The 13898-nt window shown below is 41.3% G+C and overlaps 1 protein-coding gene across 7 annotated transcripts in view; it reads left to right on the forward strand.

Annotated features, from left to right (window-relative positions):
* The window catches only part of arid1b (AT-rich interactive domain 1B), a 646010-nt gene that overhangs the window by 29022 nt on the left and 603090 nt on the right, over positions 1-13898 (forward strand). For all 7 annotated transcript variants that reach the window (XM_070889678.1, XM_070889679.1, XM_070889680.1 and 4 more), the window contains exon 2: positions 5101-5307. In XM_070889678.1, coding sequence (XP_070745779.1) covers positions 5101-5307 — 207 coding nt within the window. The remainder of the gene's footprint in view (positions 1-5100; positions 5308-13898) is intronic.

Below are 13898 nucleotides of genomic sequence, written 5' to 3' on the forward strand. Positions count from 1 at the left end.
TTGTCCAACATCCAGTACTGGTTGAGCAGAAATGTCCTTCAACTGAATATTGGGAAGACTGAAGCCCCTGTCTTTGGTCCCTGACACAAACTCTGTTCCCTGGCAACTGTCTGCAGCTGAGCTTGACCGTTCGCATCCTTGGTGTTGCGTTTGACCCAGAGATGAGCTTCCGACCACATATCCACGCCATCACTAAGACTGCCTACTTCCACCTCTGTAGCATCGCCTGATTCCGACCTTGCCTCAGCTCACCTGCTACTGAAAGCCTCACCCATGCCTTTGTTACCTCAAGACTTGACTATTCCAATGCTCTCCTGGCTGGCCTCCCATCTTTCACCCTAAATGAACTCCCAGTCTGGCAATGCCTCCACTTCAAAATTCTCATCCTTGTCTTCAAATCCCTCCATGGCCTTTTCCTCCCTATCTCTGTTACCTCCTCCAGCCCTACAAGCATTCGAGATCTCTGATTCCTCCCATTCTGGCATCTTGCGCATCTCTGATTTTAATCGCTCCACCATTTGCAGCTGTGCTTCCAGCTGCCTTGGTCCTAAGTGCAGGAATTCCCTCTCTACCCCTCTCTTCCTTTTAAGATGCTCCTTAAAACCTGCCTCTTGCCCAAGCATTTGGTTTTCTGTCCTAATATCTCCTTCTGTGGCTCGTTGTCAAATTTTGATTGGGATGTTTGCTACGGTAAAAGATGCTATATAAATGCAAGATGTTTTTGTCTGTCTCTCGCTCTTGCCCTGCGTACTGTCTCTTGTTCTCGCCCCCACGTTCTGACACAGGCACCCGATTCCTCACTCTCTCACTGGATCTGGTCAGAAAGCACTGGGCCAAACAATTCAGAGGATGTGCACCACTGGAATTTAGTCTGATTGAGGAGCCAGTAAGATTGGCAGAATCAGAACTTTGTATAGCTAATGGTAACATTGATCATGTTTGCAAGAGCCAAATGGGATAGGTTTTGCTAATGTTATACTGTAAGGAGTTCTGAATCATCCAGTGTTTAATGTTGGAGCAACAGTCAGGTAATACAGCAGTTGCTTGGAGTTACTGGAGGTGACAGAGATACAATTGCTTGCCATTGGAAACTGAGCATGCTTATCAATGATACTGCCTACGGATGGCATAACATGGCAGATGCAACATAAATACAGCTGCTAGCACTTTGTCATCTGAGTTATCCAGCAGAAATGCTCAAGGAGGGTTTTGGTGCCTTTGGCAGCTCTGGTCTTACATTATTTGTGTTACTGGGTTCTCTCTGATAGCATTAGCATGTGAGTTTGAGGTCAGTTGCCTACAGCTTGGATTACAGAAGTTATTGGCTCTGATATTTTATTATTAAACCTCCCACACTAGATAATGGCAGAAGTAGCTTAAATTGAATTGCCCTATATTCTCCCAGGAATTCATTAAACTGGATTTGTGAAAGTAATTGTTTTTCACTTTAATACTCACCTAATTGGTTGAACTCAATTCAACAATTACCTTTTTTTGAATAGCAGTGATAGCTGTGTTTTGTCTCGGTGTGTGCAGTGTAACAAGTTACTGAGCACATAATAGATTCTGTTTACTGCCCAGGAGGAAATACAAACCTCCAGGCTAGTGGTGATGTTTTTAAAGAGAAAAATATCATAAAACTTTACCTGTGTGGGATCCTATTTTTTTAATATAGAATTATGGAAGTATGTTTCCAGACAAGTTTAAAACATTAGAACAAACTTGCATTTATATAGCCCTTTCGTGGCCCCAGGACATCCCAAAGCAGCCATTGAAGTACTTTTGAAGTGTAATCAATGTAGTAGGGAAACATGGGAGCCAATTTGCGCCCAGCAAGGTCCCACAAACTGCAGTGAGATAAACGACCAGATAATCAAATTGTGATGTTGGTTGAGGGATAAATATTGGACGTTACACCAGAAGAATTCTCCTACTATTCTTCGAATAATGCCATTGGGTAGATCGGGATTTTGTTTAATATCTCATCTGAAAGACAGGAACTCTGACAATGCAACACTCCCTCAGTACTGCACTGAATTGTCAGCCTAGATTATGGGCGCACTTCTCTGAAGTTGGCGTTGAGCTTATGACATCCAACTGCGATGTGAGAGTGCTACCACTGAGACACGGCGGACACCTTAAGGTACTTAAAAAGGCCATTGTAGGTGTTTATCCTCGGGTGGCCCATGTTGACTGCGAGCCAATACCACAGAACTGAACTCTGACCACCATGCTTTCCTTAGACATTATCTTCTACAAGCATGAAGCCAGTTTGTGCATATTTGCTAATGGAATCCAATTACATCTCTGCCACCTGCACTGACTCCAAGGCAATTGTTGTAGTATCCGATTGCTTCTTGAACATCAAGCCATTAGGTCTGGTCACTGTAAAATTGTTCTGAGTGAAATAAAACAAAATCTGAATATCATTCTGTTTTGATTTTGTAAACTATAAATATAATGTTTTGTAATGTTTATTGTATTGAAGTTTAGGCTCCATCACTCATTATAACTGGAACTACTTTTGTGACTGAGGAAATCATTAATTAATGGGAGAAATAAAAGAGAAAATGCTGGAAATACTCAAGCCTGTCAGATTGCATTGCCCCCGTCCACCATCTCTGCCATCCCCGGCCACCACCTGTGGTTCCTATTCTAGAATATTTCTGTTTTAAAGATTACAATCCATAATGTCTTGCCATGATAGGTGTATTTTCAAATATATATTTTTAAGCAAGTTATGTTACAACAAAGATGTTTATTCCTATTATTTACAATCTTCATTGGAAGACATTGGAGTTGTTAAAAAGGAAACTTGATTGAGTTTGCATAGGCTTTTGACTTTGAGAAAATGGGTTCGAATCCTGATGAGATGACAGTCTCTTCTATGTACTTAATATAAAAATCTGATGTGGGCTGCTTGGTGGACATGGGCCTGGAGTACAAAATTATCTCTAAATTGACAGTTTTGGTTAAAGATGACAAAATAGCTGATGTGTCAAACTGAAATAATACCACAGTGATGCTGTAGTATTACATAGAATGTACAGCACAGAAACAGTATGAGGTGCTCTTCTGAGTTGTGAGTTGAGATACATTGGGGTTGAGTCAAGGGAAATTTGCTTTGAATCTGACTGTCCTAAAAATTGGATATTCATTATCTGCAAAAATGTTCATGGGAATTGGGTTTGGATTTGCATAAACCACCTAAAATGTTATTGAATGTTTAGTTTTTACTCCTTGATATTACAGGCTGTGTTCTTGATCCAGTAGTGGTTGTTATCTGGATATTCAGTACCTGGAAGAATTTACTATTCAGGAATCTCATTTTTATAAAGAAAAACATTGATTATTTTTTATTCATTCTTGGAATGTGGCATTGCCGATGATGATGGAATGGTGAAAAATGTCCAGGTCAGGAAGAAGGGGAACTTGGAGATGATGATGTTTCCATGTATTTTTTCTGCCTTTCTCCTACTTGAGTGGTGGAGGTCATGGGTTTGCATGGTGCTGCAGTGCATCCTGTAGATAATATGCAATGCAGCCATGGTAATAGTTGATGTTAAAGCTCGTGGGTGGGGTACCAATCAAGCTGATTGCTTTGCTTTGTCCTGGAATGTATTGAACTTTTTGATCTGCACCCATCCAAGCATTGGAGATTATTCCATAACATTCTTAATTTGTGCCTTGTAGCTGGTGGATAGGCTTTGGGGAGTTGGGAGGTGAGCCATTCATTGCAGTATACCCAACTTCTGATCTGATATAGTAGCCACGTAATTTATGTGGCAGTTGCAATTGATTTTCTGGTAAATGGTGACCACCAGGATTTTGATGGTGGAGGACTTGGTGATGGTAATGCCATTGAATGTCAAGTGGAGGTGGTTAGGCTCTCTCGTGTTGGAGATTGTTATTGCCTGGCACTTTTGTGGCGCAGATGTTACTTGCCACTTATCAACCCAAGCCTGGATGTTGTCCAGATTTTGCTACATGCAGATATGGACTGCTTCATTGTGTGAGGTAATGTGAACAGAGCTAAGCACTGTGTAATCATTTGTGAACAGCCCCACTTCTAACCTTATGGAGGGAAGGTCATTAATGAAGCAGTTGGAAATAGTTGGGCCTAGGATGTTCCCCTGAGAAACTCCTGCAGCTATATTTCGTGGCTGAGATGCTTGCTCTCCAACAACCACAACCATGTTCCTTTGTGCTAGGAATGACTCTAGCAAGCCAATGGAGAGTCGTTTCCCCCCCACCCCGATCCTCACTGATCAGTTTTACTAGGGCTCCTTGGTGCCACACTCTGTTGAATGCTGCCTTGATGCCAAGGGCAGTCACTCTCATCTTGTCTCTGGAATTCAGCTCTTATGTCCATCTTGGACCAAGGCTCCAATGCAGTCTGGATTTGAGTGATCCTGGCGGAATCCAAACTAAACATCGGGGATCAGGTTATTGTTGAGTAAGTGCACATGCTGGGAACTTGATCAACCTAAATAGACCAACTAGAATTTCAAAAACTCATTCAGACAAAAAATATTGGGGGGGTGGGGGGAGCAGATTGTGCAGGGAGTCTATTATTTGCAGTTTTCATTATTCATTGAGGATGGGGGTTTATTATGGTGGATGATTGAGACTTGATGTGCCTCATTTAGGAGTGCCTTGATGCTGTCATTAGGTGCCTGAAAGTGTTCCATTTCCAATCTTAGCTTCTTACTTCAATGAAGCCAACTTTGCAACTGAATCTGTCGCCTATCTTTTTGTATTAACAAAACTGCCCTATTCATAGCAGGTAGTGTTTAAACTGGCAGGGAGCCAGAAGGCCCATTGCCTGATGTATTTTGTGTATTAGATGTGATACAAGATTATCATCTATTGGGAAGAATTTGGTATGACCAATGGGGAGGGAGATAAACTGCTGCTGTTTATGAAATGATCATGTATTGAAATAATTTCTGAGCAAGTACGTGACACACATCATCTATGAATAGCAGTGAGAATGTTCTGAGGTGTTTCCTAGCCTGTTTTTGCACTGAAATAGGATATGAATTACCTATATGTTGTAGTTGTTTAATATTTATCAGTTATCCATTGTTCTTGATGTAGGGCAATCCAATCGAACAGATGGGTATGAAAAGGCCCCAGCTATACGGGATGAACAACAATCCTTATTCGCAGCAACAGCAGCAACAACAACAGAGCGGACCTTACCCTGGGCAACCATATGGACCTCCCACACCACAGCGCTATCCAATGAGCATGCAAGGCAGGACTCAAAGTAGCATGGGGGGAATGCAATACCCACAGCAACAGGTAAATATAATTATATATTAAGCAAATGTTGAAATCGATTTTCGGCCTATTTTTCGATTCCAGCAGTTCTTGTATTCACTTTTTTTGGACAACTTGAAATTCATTTTTCTGTTGATCATGTCAGTTACTGATGGGAGTGGAAAACATTTCTTGGGTTTAATATTTGTGGACTCTCTAACGTATATGGGATTGAAGCATACTGCAGAGAAAACCATAGCACAGCAGGTAGTAAGTAGTTTGATCCAAGAGGTGCAGATAGCCGAAGTATCATGTGTGAAGTTTGAGTAGTTTATAACAGTCATCTAATTTCTGCAGTGAGAAGCTGCTGCCTTGAAACTGTTCCCATTCATCTGTCACTTTTTAAAATCATGACTGATGGAGTGGAGGCAGAAAAGCTTCCTTTTTCCTTAAGGTTGTCCCCTGTCTTGACAGATATCAACCACTATGCTGTTAAATGGGGGAGAATGCAGAAGCTGCAAGTATCTAAATCAAAAAAGACTCCCAATAGTGCATACAATAACTGCAAACCTAGAACCGAATCATGCTGTTGAGTAAAGCTCACGCAGAAGGATTAATACTTGCAAAAAAACCACGCAACTTTTTTGATTCTTATCGTGCAGTTATGATCAGAAAATATTTCCATTTATATCATAATGGTTTTAATGAATGGGTAAAATATCTGAAGAATCTTCACTGGGCTATGAAACTATAATGAAATCCATATTGTAAAGGAATTAATTATTTGACAGCCACATAAGAGAGATAATTAGACTTTGATCTAAAGCTGTGAATAATTCCAAGGCGTATAAGGGATAGAATTGTATATTTTCCATCCATGGTCTGTGTTGAGTTAACTGATCACAGTTGGAGCTATGGCAGCAATCCTACAGTTTGCCTCCATCTCTGAATTAGCTGGGGGAGAAATTGGGACAGGATTCCCATCGCTATATAGTGACTTCTCCCGAAAGTCTGAGTATAGAAACATAGAAACTTACAGCGCAGAAGGAGGCCATTTCGGCCCATCGTGTCCGCAGCGGCCGACAGAGAGCCGCACAGCCCTCGGTCAGCAACCCTGTAGGTTACATATAAACCTATGAACAATAGCGGAAAGGTAAAAAGCACCCAGCCCAACCAGTCCGCCCCACACAATTGCGACACCCCTTATACTGAAACATTCTGCACTCCACCCCAACCGGAGCCATATGATCTCCTAGGAGAGGCAAAAACGAGATTAAAAACCCAGGTCAATTGGGGGAAAAAAATCTGGGAAAATTCCTCTCCGATCCATCCAGGCGATCGAAACTAGTCCAGGAGATCACCCTGGCCATATTCAATTCCCTGCAGTACTTACCATTGTATCTGCGCTGGCCAACAAGAGGTTAACCAGTCTAATCCCAATTACCAGCTCTAGGTCCGTAACCTTGCAGGTTACGGCACTTTAAGTGCCCATCCAAGCACCTTTTAAATGTGGAGGGTTTCTGCATCCACCACCCTTCCAGACCCCCACAACCCTCTGCATGAAGAAGCTCCCCCCTCAAATCCCCTCTGAACCTTCCACCAACCACCTTAAAACTATGTCCCCTCGTAATTGACCCCTCCACCAATGGAAATAGGCCGTTGCTATCCACTATATCTAGGCCCCGCAAAATTTTGTACACCTCAATGAGGTCTCCTCTCAACCTCCTCTGTTCCAATGAGAACAAACCCAGCCTATCCAATCTGTCCTCGTAGCTAAGATTCTCCATTCCAGGCAGCATCCTAGTAAATCTCCTCTGCACCCTCTCTCGTGCAATCATGTCCTTCCTATAATACGGCGACCAGAACTGCACACAGTACTCCACCTGTGGCTTAACCAGAGTATTATACAATTTAACCACCTTGGATGTGGATAAATTCATAGAATGAATTACGACAGACTTGGTCTCGGTTGTGATCACTACCTCTCCTCGGTCAAATAGCCTATTAGTCACTATTGAGGCACAGTTTTATCTGTGAGCACTCAGATTTGCACATGGTCTCCAGCTGCACTGAGGTTTTTCAATAATTTTAAAGAACCAAAAGCAGAAGCTGCTTTTGTTTTGCCAATTCCTCCTTCCACCCCCGGCTGGTTCTGATTCTTGCTGGAGCACAGTTCACAGGATGCTAGCTGCCCTCCAGTGCTGTGTCCAAGTAGCCATTCTTCATGTGTGAGCCCAGAGTGTTGCCAGGCAACCTGACTGGGGTTATCACAGCTGACATCCAAACTCAGGTACTTTCCAACAGGAATCGCAGATAATGATCTGGATCGGAGAACTTTTTATAAACTACTTCTCTAATTTTTACCTGAGACCAATAATAGTGTCTCCTACTGGCACCTCATGTGAAATTACTTGGAATTTTATCTAGATCCTTCTGGTCATATGCCTCAGCTACATGATTCCTTTACTAATTAAGCCATTACGGAGTCAGCATAGTGAGCAGTTGATAGTTGTTAAAAAGTAAAGGCATTGCAACAGGCTGCCAGAATTGACCATTTTAATAGTCTGCATATGATATTATGCATTTTGCTACCAATCTCAATGTTTGTATTGCTGTTCCATGTCAAATGCAATGTTTCTTTTAAGCTGCGCAGCATTGAAGCTCCTGTGCAGCTGGTTCACTGGCTTTTAAATGGAAAAAAATGCATATATGCGGAATTTTGAATGGACCATGTGAGCCAAAGAAAATTTGAGGGAATATTGATCAAATGAATTGCATCGCGAAGGCGATTGAAACATTTTTGTGGGTGTTGTTTATGCTTCAAACTTCGAATGTAGATACTGATACAGTTGTACTTCATATTTCTCATTTGTATTGTGCACTTCAAAATGCATTAACTCTCCATTCCATTATTACAAGGTTGAAGCTGTCTGACTATTGTGATTTCCCACAATAATCCTAATTTGGGGAAAATAAACTATTTGGTTCGTATTGGAATCGTTAGTCTATGTGTGGGTGTGATGTGGACCACAGACTGCAGTCCACGATACTGACCACTTTAATGATAAATGAATGCAGCAAGTTTTATATTACATTACCACATCTCAGTAACTAAAGGGAATAGGAGATTGACTTTAAAAATAAAAATCTCAAAGTAGTGGCTATTTTAGGAAGTACTGTGCATAACTACATTTTATTTCCTATTTTTTTTTAATTCCATCTAATTTTAAAATGCTGCGGTCTCTTGATATTTAAATGTGGTGACATTTATTCTAGAATAATGAATTTTCTTGCATGTTGATACTGGATTTGAGAGATTGTTAATTGGCTCGAGATCTTCGGTTCCTGTGTCAAATTCAGTGAAACATTAATATCACTCGTACATATTAAATGTTTGGGAATGCAAGCTCCTATCGCTCATTAGTGCCTGTTGTCTTGGCTAATTCTGTCACTTGCAGTTAATTTATTTACTAACCTAATCTAACTTGAGATGTTGTTGAGTAAAATCTGATTGGCTGGTCAACAGTGATTGTTTCTTTTAGATTGAAGAATACATTTTAAAGTTCTTAAATTGACTAAAACAGCGCAGGAAAAAGAATCTTCCAAGACAACACAATAACTGATTCTAGCTTGCCAGCTGTGATTTAGTTGGTAGATTATGGGAATTGCCATCTATTAAAATATGATGGTGCTCTCGCGTGTCATTTATTTTAAAAGGGGATTTAAAAAGAACTTCTGGTCCTTACCTTTCTCCCTTCTTCCCACAACTATTCAGTCCATGTTTCAGAAATGGCAGCACTCAGAAAATTTCACAAGTGACAAGGATCAGTGATCTAACTAATAGGATAAATATTATTACAGATAGGAACAGCAATTGTAAATGAAGTAACACATATAACTGTTAAATGTGAACAGAAGCAGAACATACAGGAGCATATATATATGTGTATTAAAAAAGACTTTATTGAAAGATTATAACTAGTGGGTATTGTGGATGATGTATTTGCATTTTAATTAGTTAGGGTTATGTAATATATGTGCCTATTTGAGCCTGAAGTTGGAAATCGTTTTTCATCAGTGTTAATTATGATAACTCTATTTTGACTTCCATCAGTTGATGCTTTTGTCATGCTCATATTAGTGTTGTTCGTTGGTGAATTAAGTAAAGAAAGTTAACAAAGAACATAATGATCTGTGTTGCTGATTTTAAGTAAGCATCATGAAATGCCTGCTTTTGGACGTCTGTACTGACCATGGGTGTGGATACGTGCCTGTGAGTGAGCTGGAACAGCTGTAATGTTATAGTATGCCAATAAAATTTAGTCAAGTGAACAGAAATGGGAAAAGTCAATAATGAATCCAAGAGAGCAAAAAACTTGCAAAGACAGTCCATTAACATAAAACTCTGTAGTGTTTGCCATGGACTTGGTAACATAATTAATCATATAGGTAGTATTAATAGAACAACACTTGCAGTAGGTTACATTATCACAGATTTATCTTGAAAGTTAAGAACAATGGTGTGTTTCCATCAGGTTAGATGATCACGGAGTCCATTCTTATTCTCTACCTCAGAATAAAAACAATTGGAGACTTGAAGTTGGTGATGGGAGAAGAGACTTTGTACAAAAAGTATGGGAACACTCATAATATTTACTCATAAACTCTGGCTACAATGCTGGTAGTTCATTTTTTTAAAAATTCTAAACCAATTTTAAAAATGTAAATTTATTTAAAAAAAAAAAATCTGTTTCATACTACATTGTTAACACAAGTCCAGGTCAGCTTAATTTTAATATTTAATCAATTGTAAAATAAGGTCGGTCCCACAGGACCTTTTTTAGATTGTTCAGAAATACTCAGATAGCCATGTATTGGGTATGTGCTTTCTCATACATTAAAGAAGCGAACCTTTTTTTGAGGCGGTTGGGGAGTGGGGGTGGGGATGCGGGGAGCTTGAGATTTCCTGGCAGTGACATGACTATGCTGCACTTTGACTGAAGATCAGTAATAATGGCCAGCATTGAGAGCCCGAGTCAGCAATGTAATTATGAAGCCTGGCTTGGAGACAGGATATTGGTTTTCTGTTGTTGGGTATCGGCCACTGTTTCAATACTGCTCTGAGGATGCTGATTCAGGGCCTGAGCTGGCAAGGTCTGCTGATGTGCAGTCAATGGGGAGAGAAAATGCTGCATTGTGCTACCAGAAGCAGATCATTGAGTAATAGTTAAGGATTCTGATAGCGATAATCAGTTTTTGTTCCATATTGTTCCATAACGCACTAACTCGTAATCAGCATAAATTGACAGCAAATGTAACCTTTTGGCTTTCTGAAGTGGCTTATTATGTTTTATTTATGTTTGTACTGGCCACAGACTTAGCTGGTAATGAGCTACAAATTACTGCAAGTTTACTGAGAAATAATTACGTCACAGTCACTAATCCAGTCATTAATGTCTTTTGTACATCAACAGCATGGAGCATACTGGCAGCCGACAATTGTACTGGCAATGGTTGCTGGCACAAGAACAGACCTGAAACTGAATGAATTAAGCCATCTCATAAATGATCATACATCGACGGGATGCATCCCAGGTTGCTGAGGGAAGTAAGGGAGGCTCTAGCCGTAATCTTCCAATCCTTCTTGGACATGGGAGTAGTGCCAGACAACGGGAGGATTGCAAATGTTCCAAAAAGCAAAGGTTAAACCCGACAACTGCAGGCCAGTCAGCCTAATGTTGGTGGTGGGGAAACTTTGAGAGACATTAATCTGGGGCAAACTTAATTGCACTTGAAAGAATATGGGTTAATAAATGAAAAACAGCTCATATTTGTTAAAGGCAAATCGTGTTTGACTAACTTGATTGATTTTCTTCGATTAAACTAATTGAGAGGGCTGATGAGGGTTGTGCGGTTGATGTTGTGTATAAGGACTTTCAAAAGTCGTTTGATAAAGTACCACTTAATAGATTTGTTAGCAGAATTGAAACCCATGGGATTAAAGGGGGCAGTGGTTGCGTGGATATGAAATTGGCTGAGGGACAGAAAGCAGAGAGTAGTGGTGAATAGTTGGTTCATTTTCAGAATGGAGGCAAGTGTGCCCCCCCGCAAATTATATGAAACATGGAAATGTAGTAAACAGCGAGGAAGATAGCAAATTTCAGGAGGAAATAGACAGACTGATCAAATGGGCAGACACATGGCAGATGAAATTTAACAGAAATGTGAAGTGATTAATTGTGGTAGGAAGAATGAGGAGAGCCGATAACAAAATAAATCATACAATTTAAACAGAGACCTGGTTTGGGGGGGAGTGGTGGGTGGTTGGGGGGTATGTACACAAGCCTTTGAAAGTGGCAAGACAAGTTACAAAGGCATACAGGACCCATGGCGTTATAAATAGTGTCATGAGTACAAAAGCAAGGAAATTATAGTAAATCTTTACAACATGCTGGTTCGACCCCAGCTGGAGTATTGTGGCCAATTCTCGGCACCGCATTTTTTAGGAAGGATGTCAAGGTCTTGGAGAGGGTGCAGAGGAGATTTACTAGAATGGTACAGAGGGATGAAAGATTTGGGTTACGTGGAAAGACTAGAGAAACTGGGTTTGTTTTTCTTAGAGCAGAGCATGTTACGGGGAAATTTGATGATGGTGTTCAAAATAGTGAAGGGGTTTTAGTAGAGTAGATAAGGAGAAACTATTTCCAGTGGCAGAAGGTTGGTAACCAGAGGGCACAGAGTTAAGGTATTTGGCAAAGGAACCAGAGGCGACATGAGAAAAAGCAGATTTACGCAGTGAGCTGTTGTGATCTGGACGCACTGCCAGAAAGGGTAGTGGAGCAGATTCAATACTAACTTTCAAAAGGGAATTGGATAAATAGGAAACATTTGCAGGGCTATAGGGAAAGAGCAGGAGAGTGGAACTAATTGGATAGCTCTTTCCAAGATCCGGCACAGGTATGATGGGCCAAATGGCCTCCTTCTGTGCTGTATCATTCTATGATTCTATTCCACATACGTGCCTGATGCCAATTTTATGCCAGCAGTTTGTAAGGCATGTGTGTCCCGTTTTGGGGAGGTGGTACACTTAATTAAATCAGGCTCCCACAATGCCGATAGGGGCCTGATTTAACTTCCAACAGTTGATGGCTGGGTTTCCCAGGACTCTGGAAAATTGGCAGCGACGTGGAGATGGGAACATCTGGCTGCAGCAGGTATGTGCTTTTAAGAGCGGTCCTTGTGGACCAGGAGGGGCAGCAGTGGCATTCCTTCTGCGAGCGGCCGCCCTCCAATCCCTGACCTCCAGCCTGTTCTGGGATTGCCGACATCCATTTCCCCAACCTTCCCGATTGCTGGGCTCCGACACACCCCCTCACCATTGCTGGGCTCCGACTGCTACAACTGCACATGTACAAGATTCAGTTGTTTGAGAGTTGCAATTTGTAACTTTATTTCTTATAGCCATGCCTTGCCCAATATCTGGGAACGGTAGAGTTAGGCCATTGAACGAGATTCATATAACTTGTATTGCTGGCCCATACAGGCAGATTGGCCGTTTAGCTCATCTGTCATAAATAAAAGGAGCAGCTTCTCCCTGAGGTGGCAGCTTTTATTTGTCTCCATAACCATTACAGAGCAGCTCTTTAGGTATGACTCTCTGCCTTCAAAGGCAGCAGTACTGATACCTCAAGTCATCACTCATCAATGGAAGCACTGTGTGTAATGTATGTACCTGTGAGTATGCTCACAGGTTTGTTGAGTTGGGAGTGGCTTAGCCAGTCATGTGATGTTCACAAGACTCAATAAAACCCCAGCCAGTTGGGTTCAGGGGATCCACGATGAGGCAGGTGGTTGTGAGCCTGGTGGATGAACTGGTAATGTATAATGTGATTGTTAAACCTTTGCTAAACCAACTAGTTCTTAATAGCAACGTATTGCTATGAATTCTTAAGCAAATAACCCATGAAGCAAATACATTACACTATGAAAGGACATAATTTCTCGCAACATGACATTTTATCGTGAACTTGGTGTGTGGAAGAACCTGACCACTACATGGCAATTTTGCTAAGAAAACATCCCAAGGTGCTTCAAAGGTGTGTAATAAAACAGAAATTAACAATGAGCCAAAGATGGGGATATTCGTATAGCTGACTAAAAGCTTGGCAAAGAGGAAAGTTGAGATAGGTGAAGAGAAAAAAAGGAAGGAAATTCCAGAGCTGAGGGACAAGACTGCTGAAGGCAAGGCCGACAGTGGTTGGGGGAAGGGAGTGGAGGATCATAAGTCTTGGAGTTGGAGGAACGCAGAGTTCTTAACAGCTTGTAGATTTGGAGGAGGTTACAGAGATGGGGAGGGGCGCGGCCATGCAGGGATTTGAATATGACGATGAGAATTTTAAAATTGAGTCCTTAGTGGACTGGAAGCCATTGTAGGTGAGTGAGTGTGGGACTTGGTGAGAGTTAGGATTCAAGCAGCAGAGTTTTGGATGATTTCAAGTTTATGGAGGTTGGAAGATGGGAGGTCGACCAGGAAAGCATTGGAATAAATAAGTCTGGAGATAGCAAAAGTATGGATGAGGTTTCAGTAGTAGATCAGCTGAGGCAGGGGCAGAGATGGGAAATGTTATGGAGGT

Source organism: Pristiophorus japonicus, chromosome 9, assembly GCF_044704955.1.
Source record: "Pristiophorus japonicus isolate sPriJap1 chromosome 9, sPriJap1.hap1, whole genome shotgun sequence".
NCBI classification, from domain to species: domain Eukaryota; kingdom Metazoa; phylum Chordata; class Chondrichthyes; family Pristiophoridae; genus Pristiophorus; species Pristiophorus japonicus.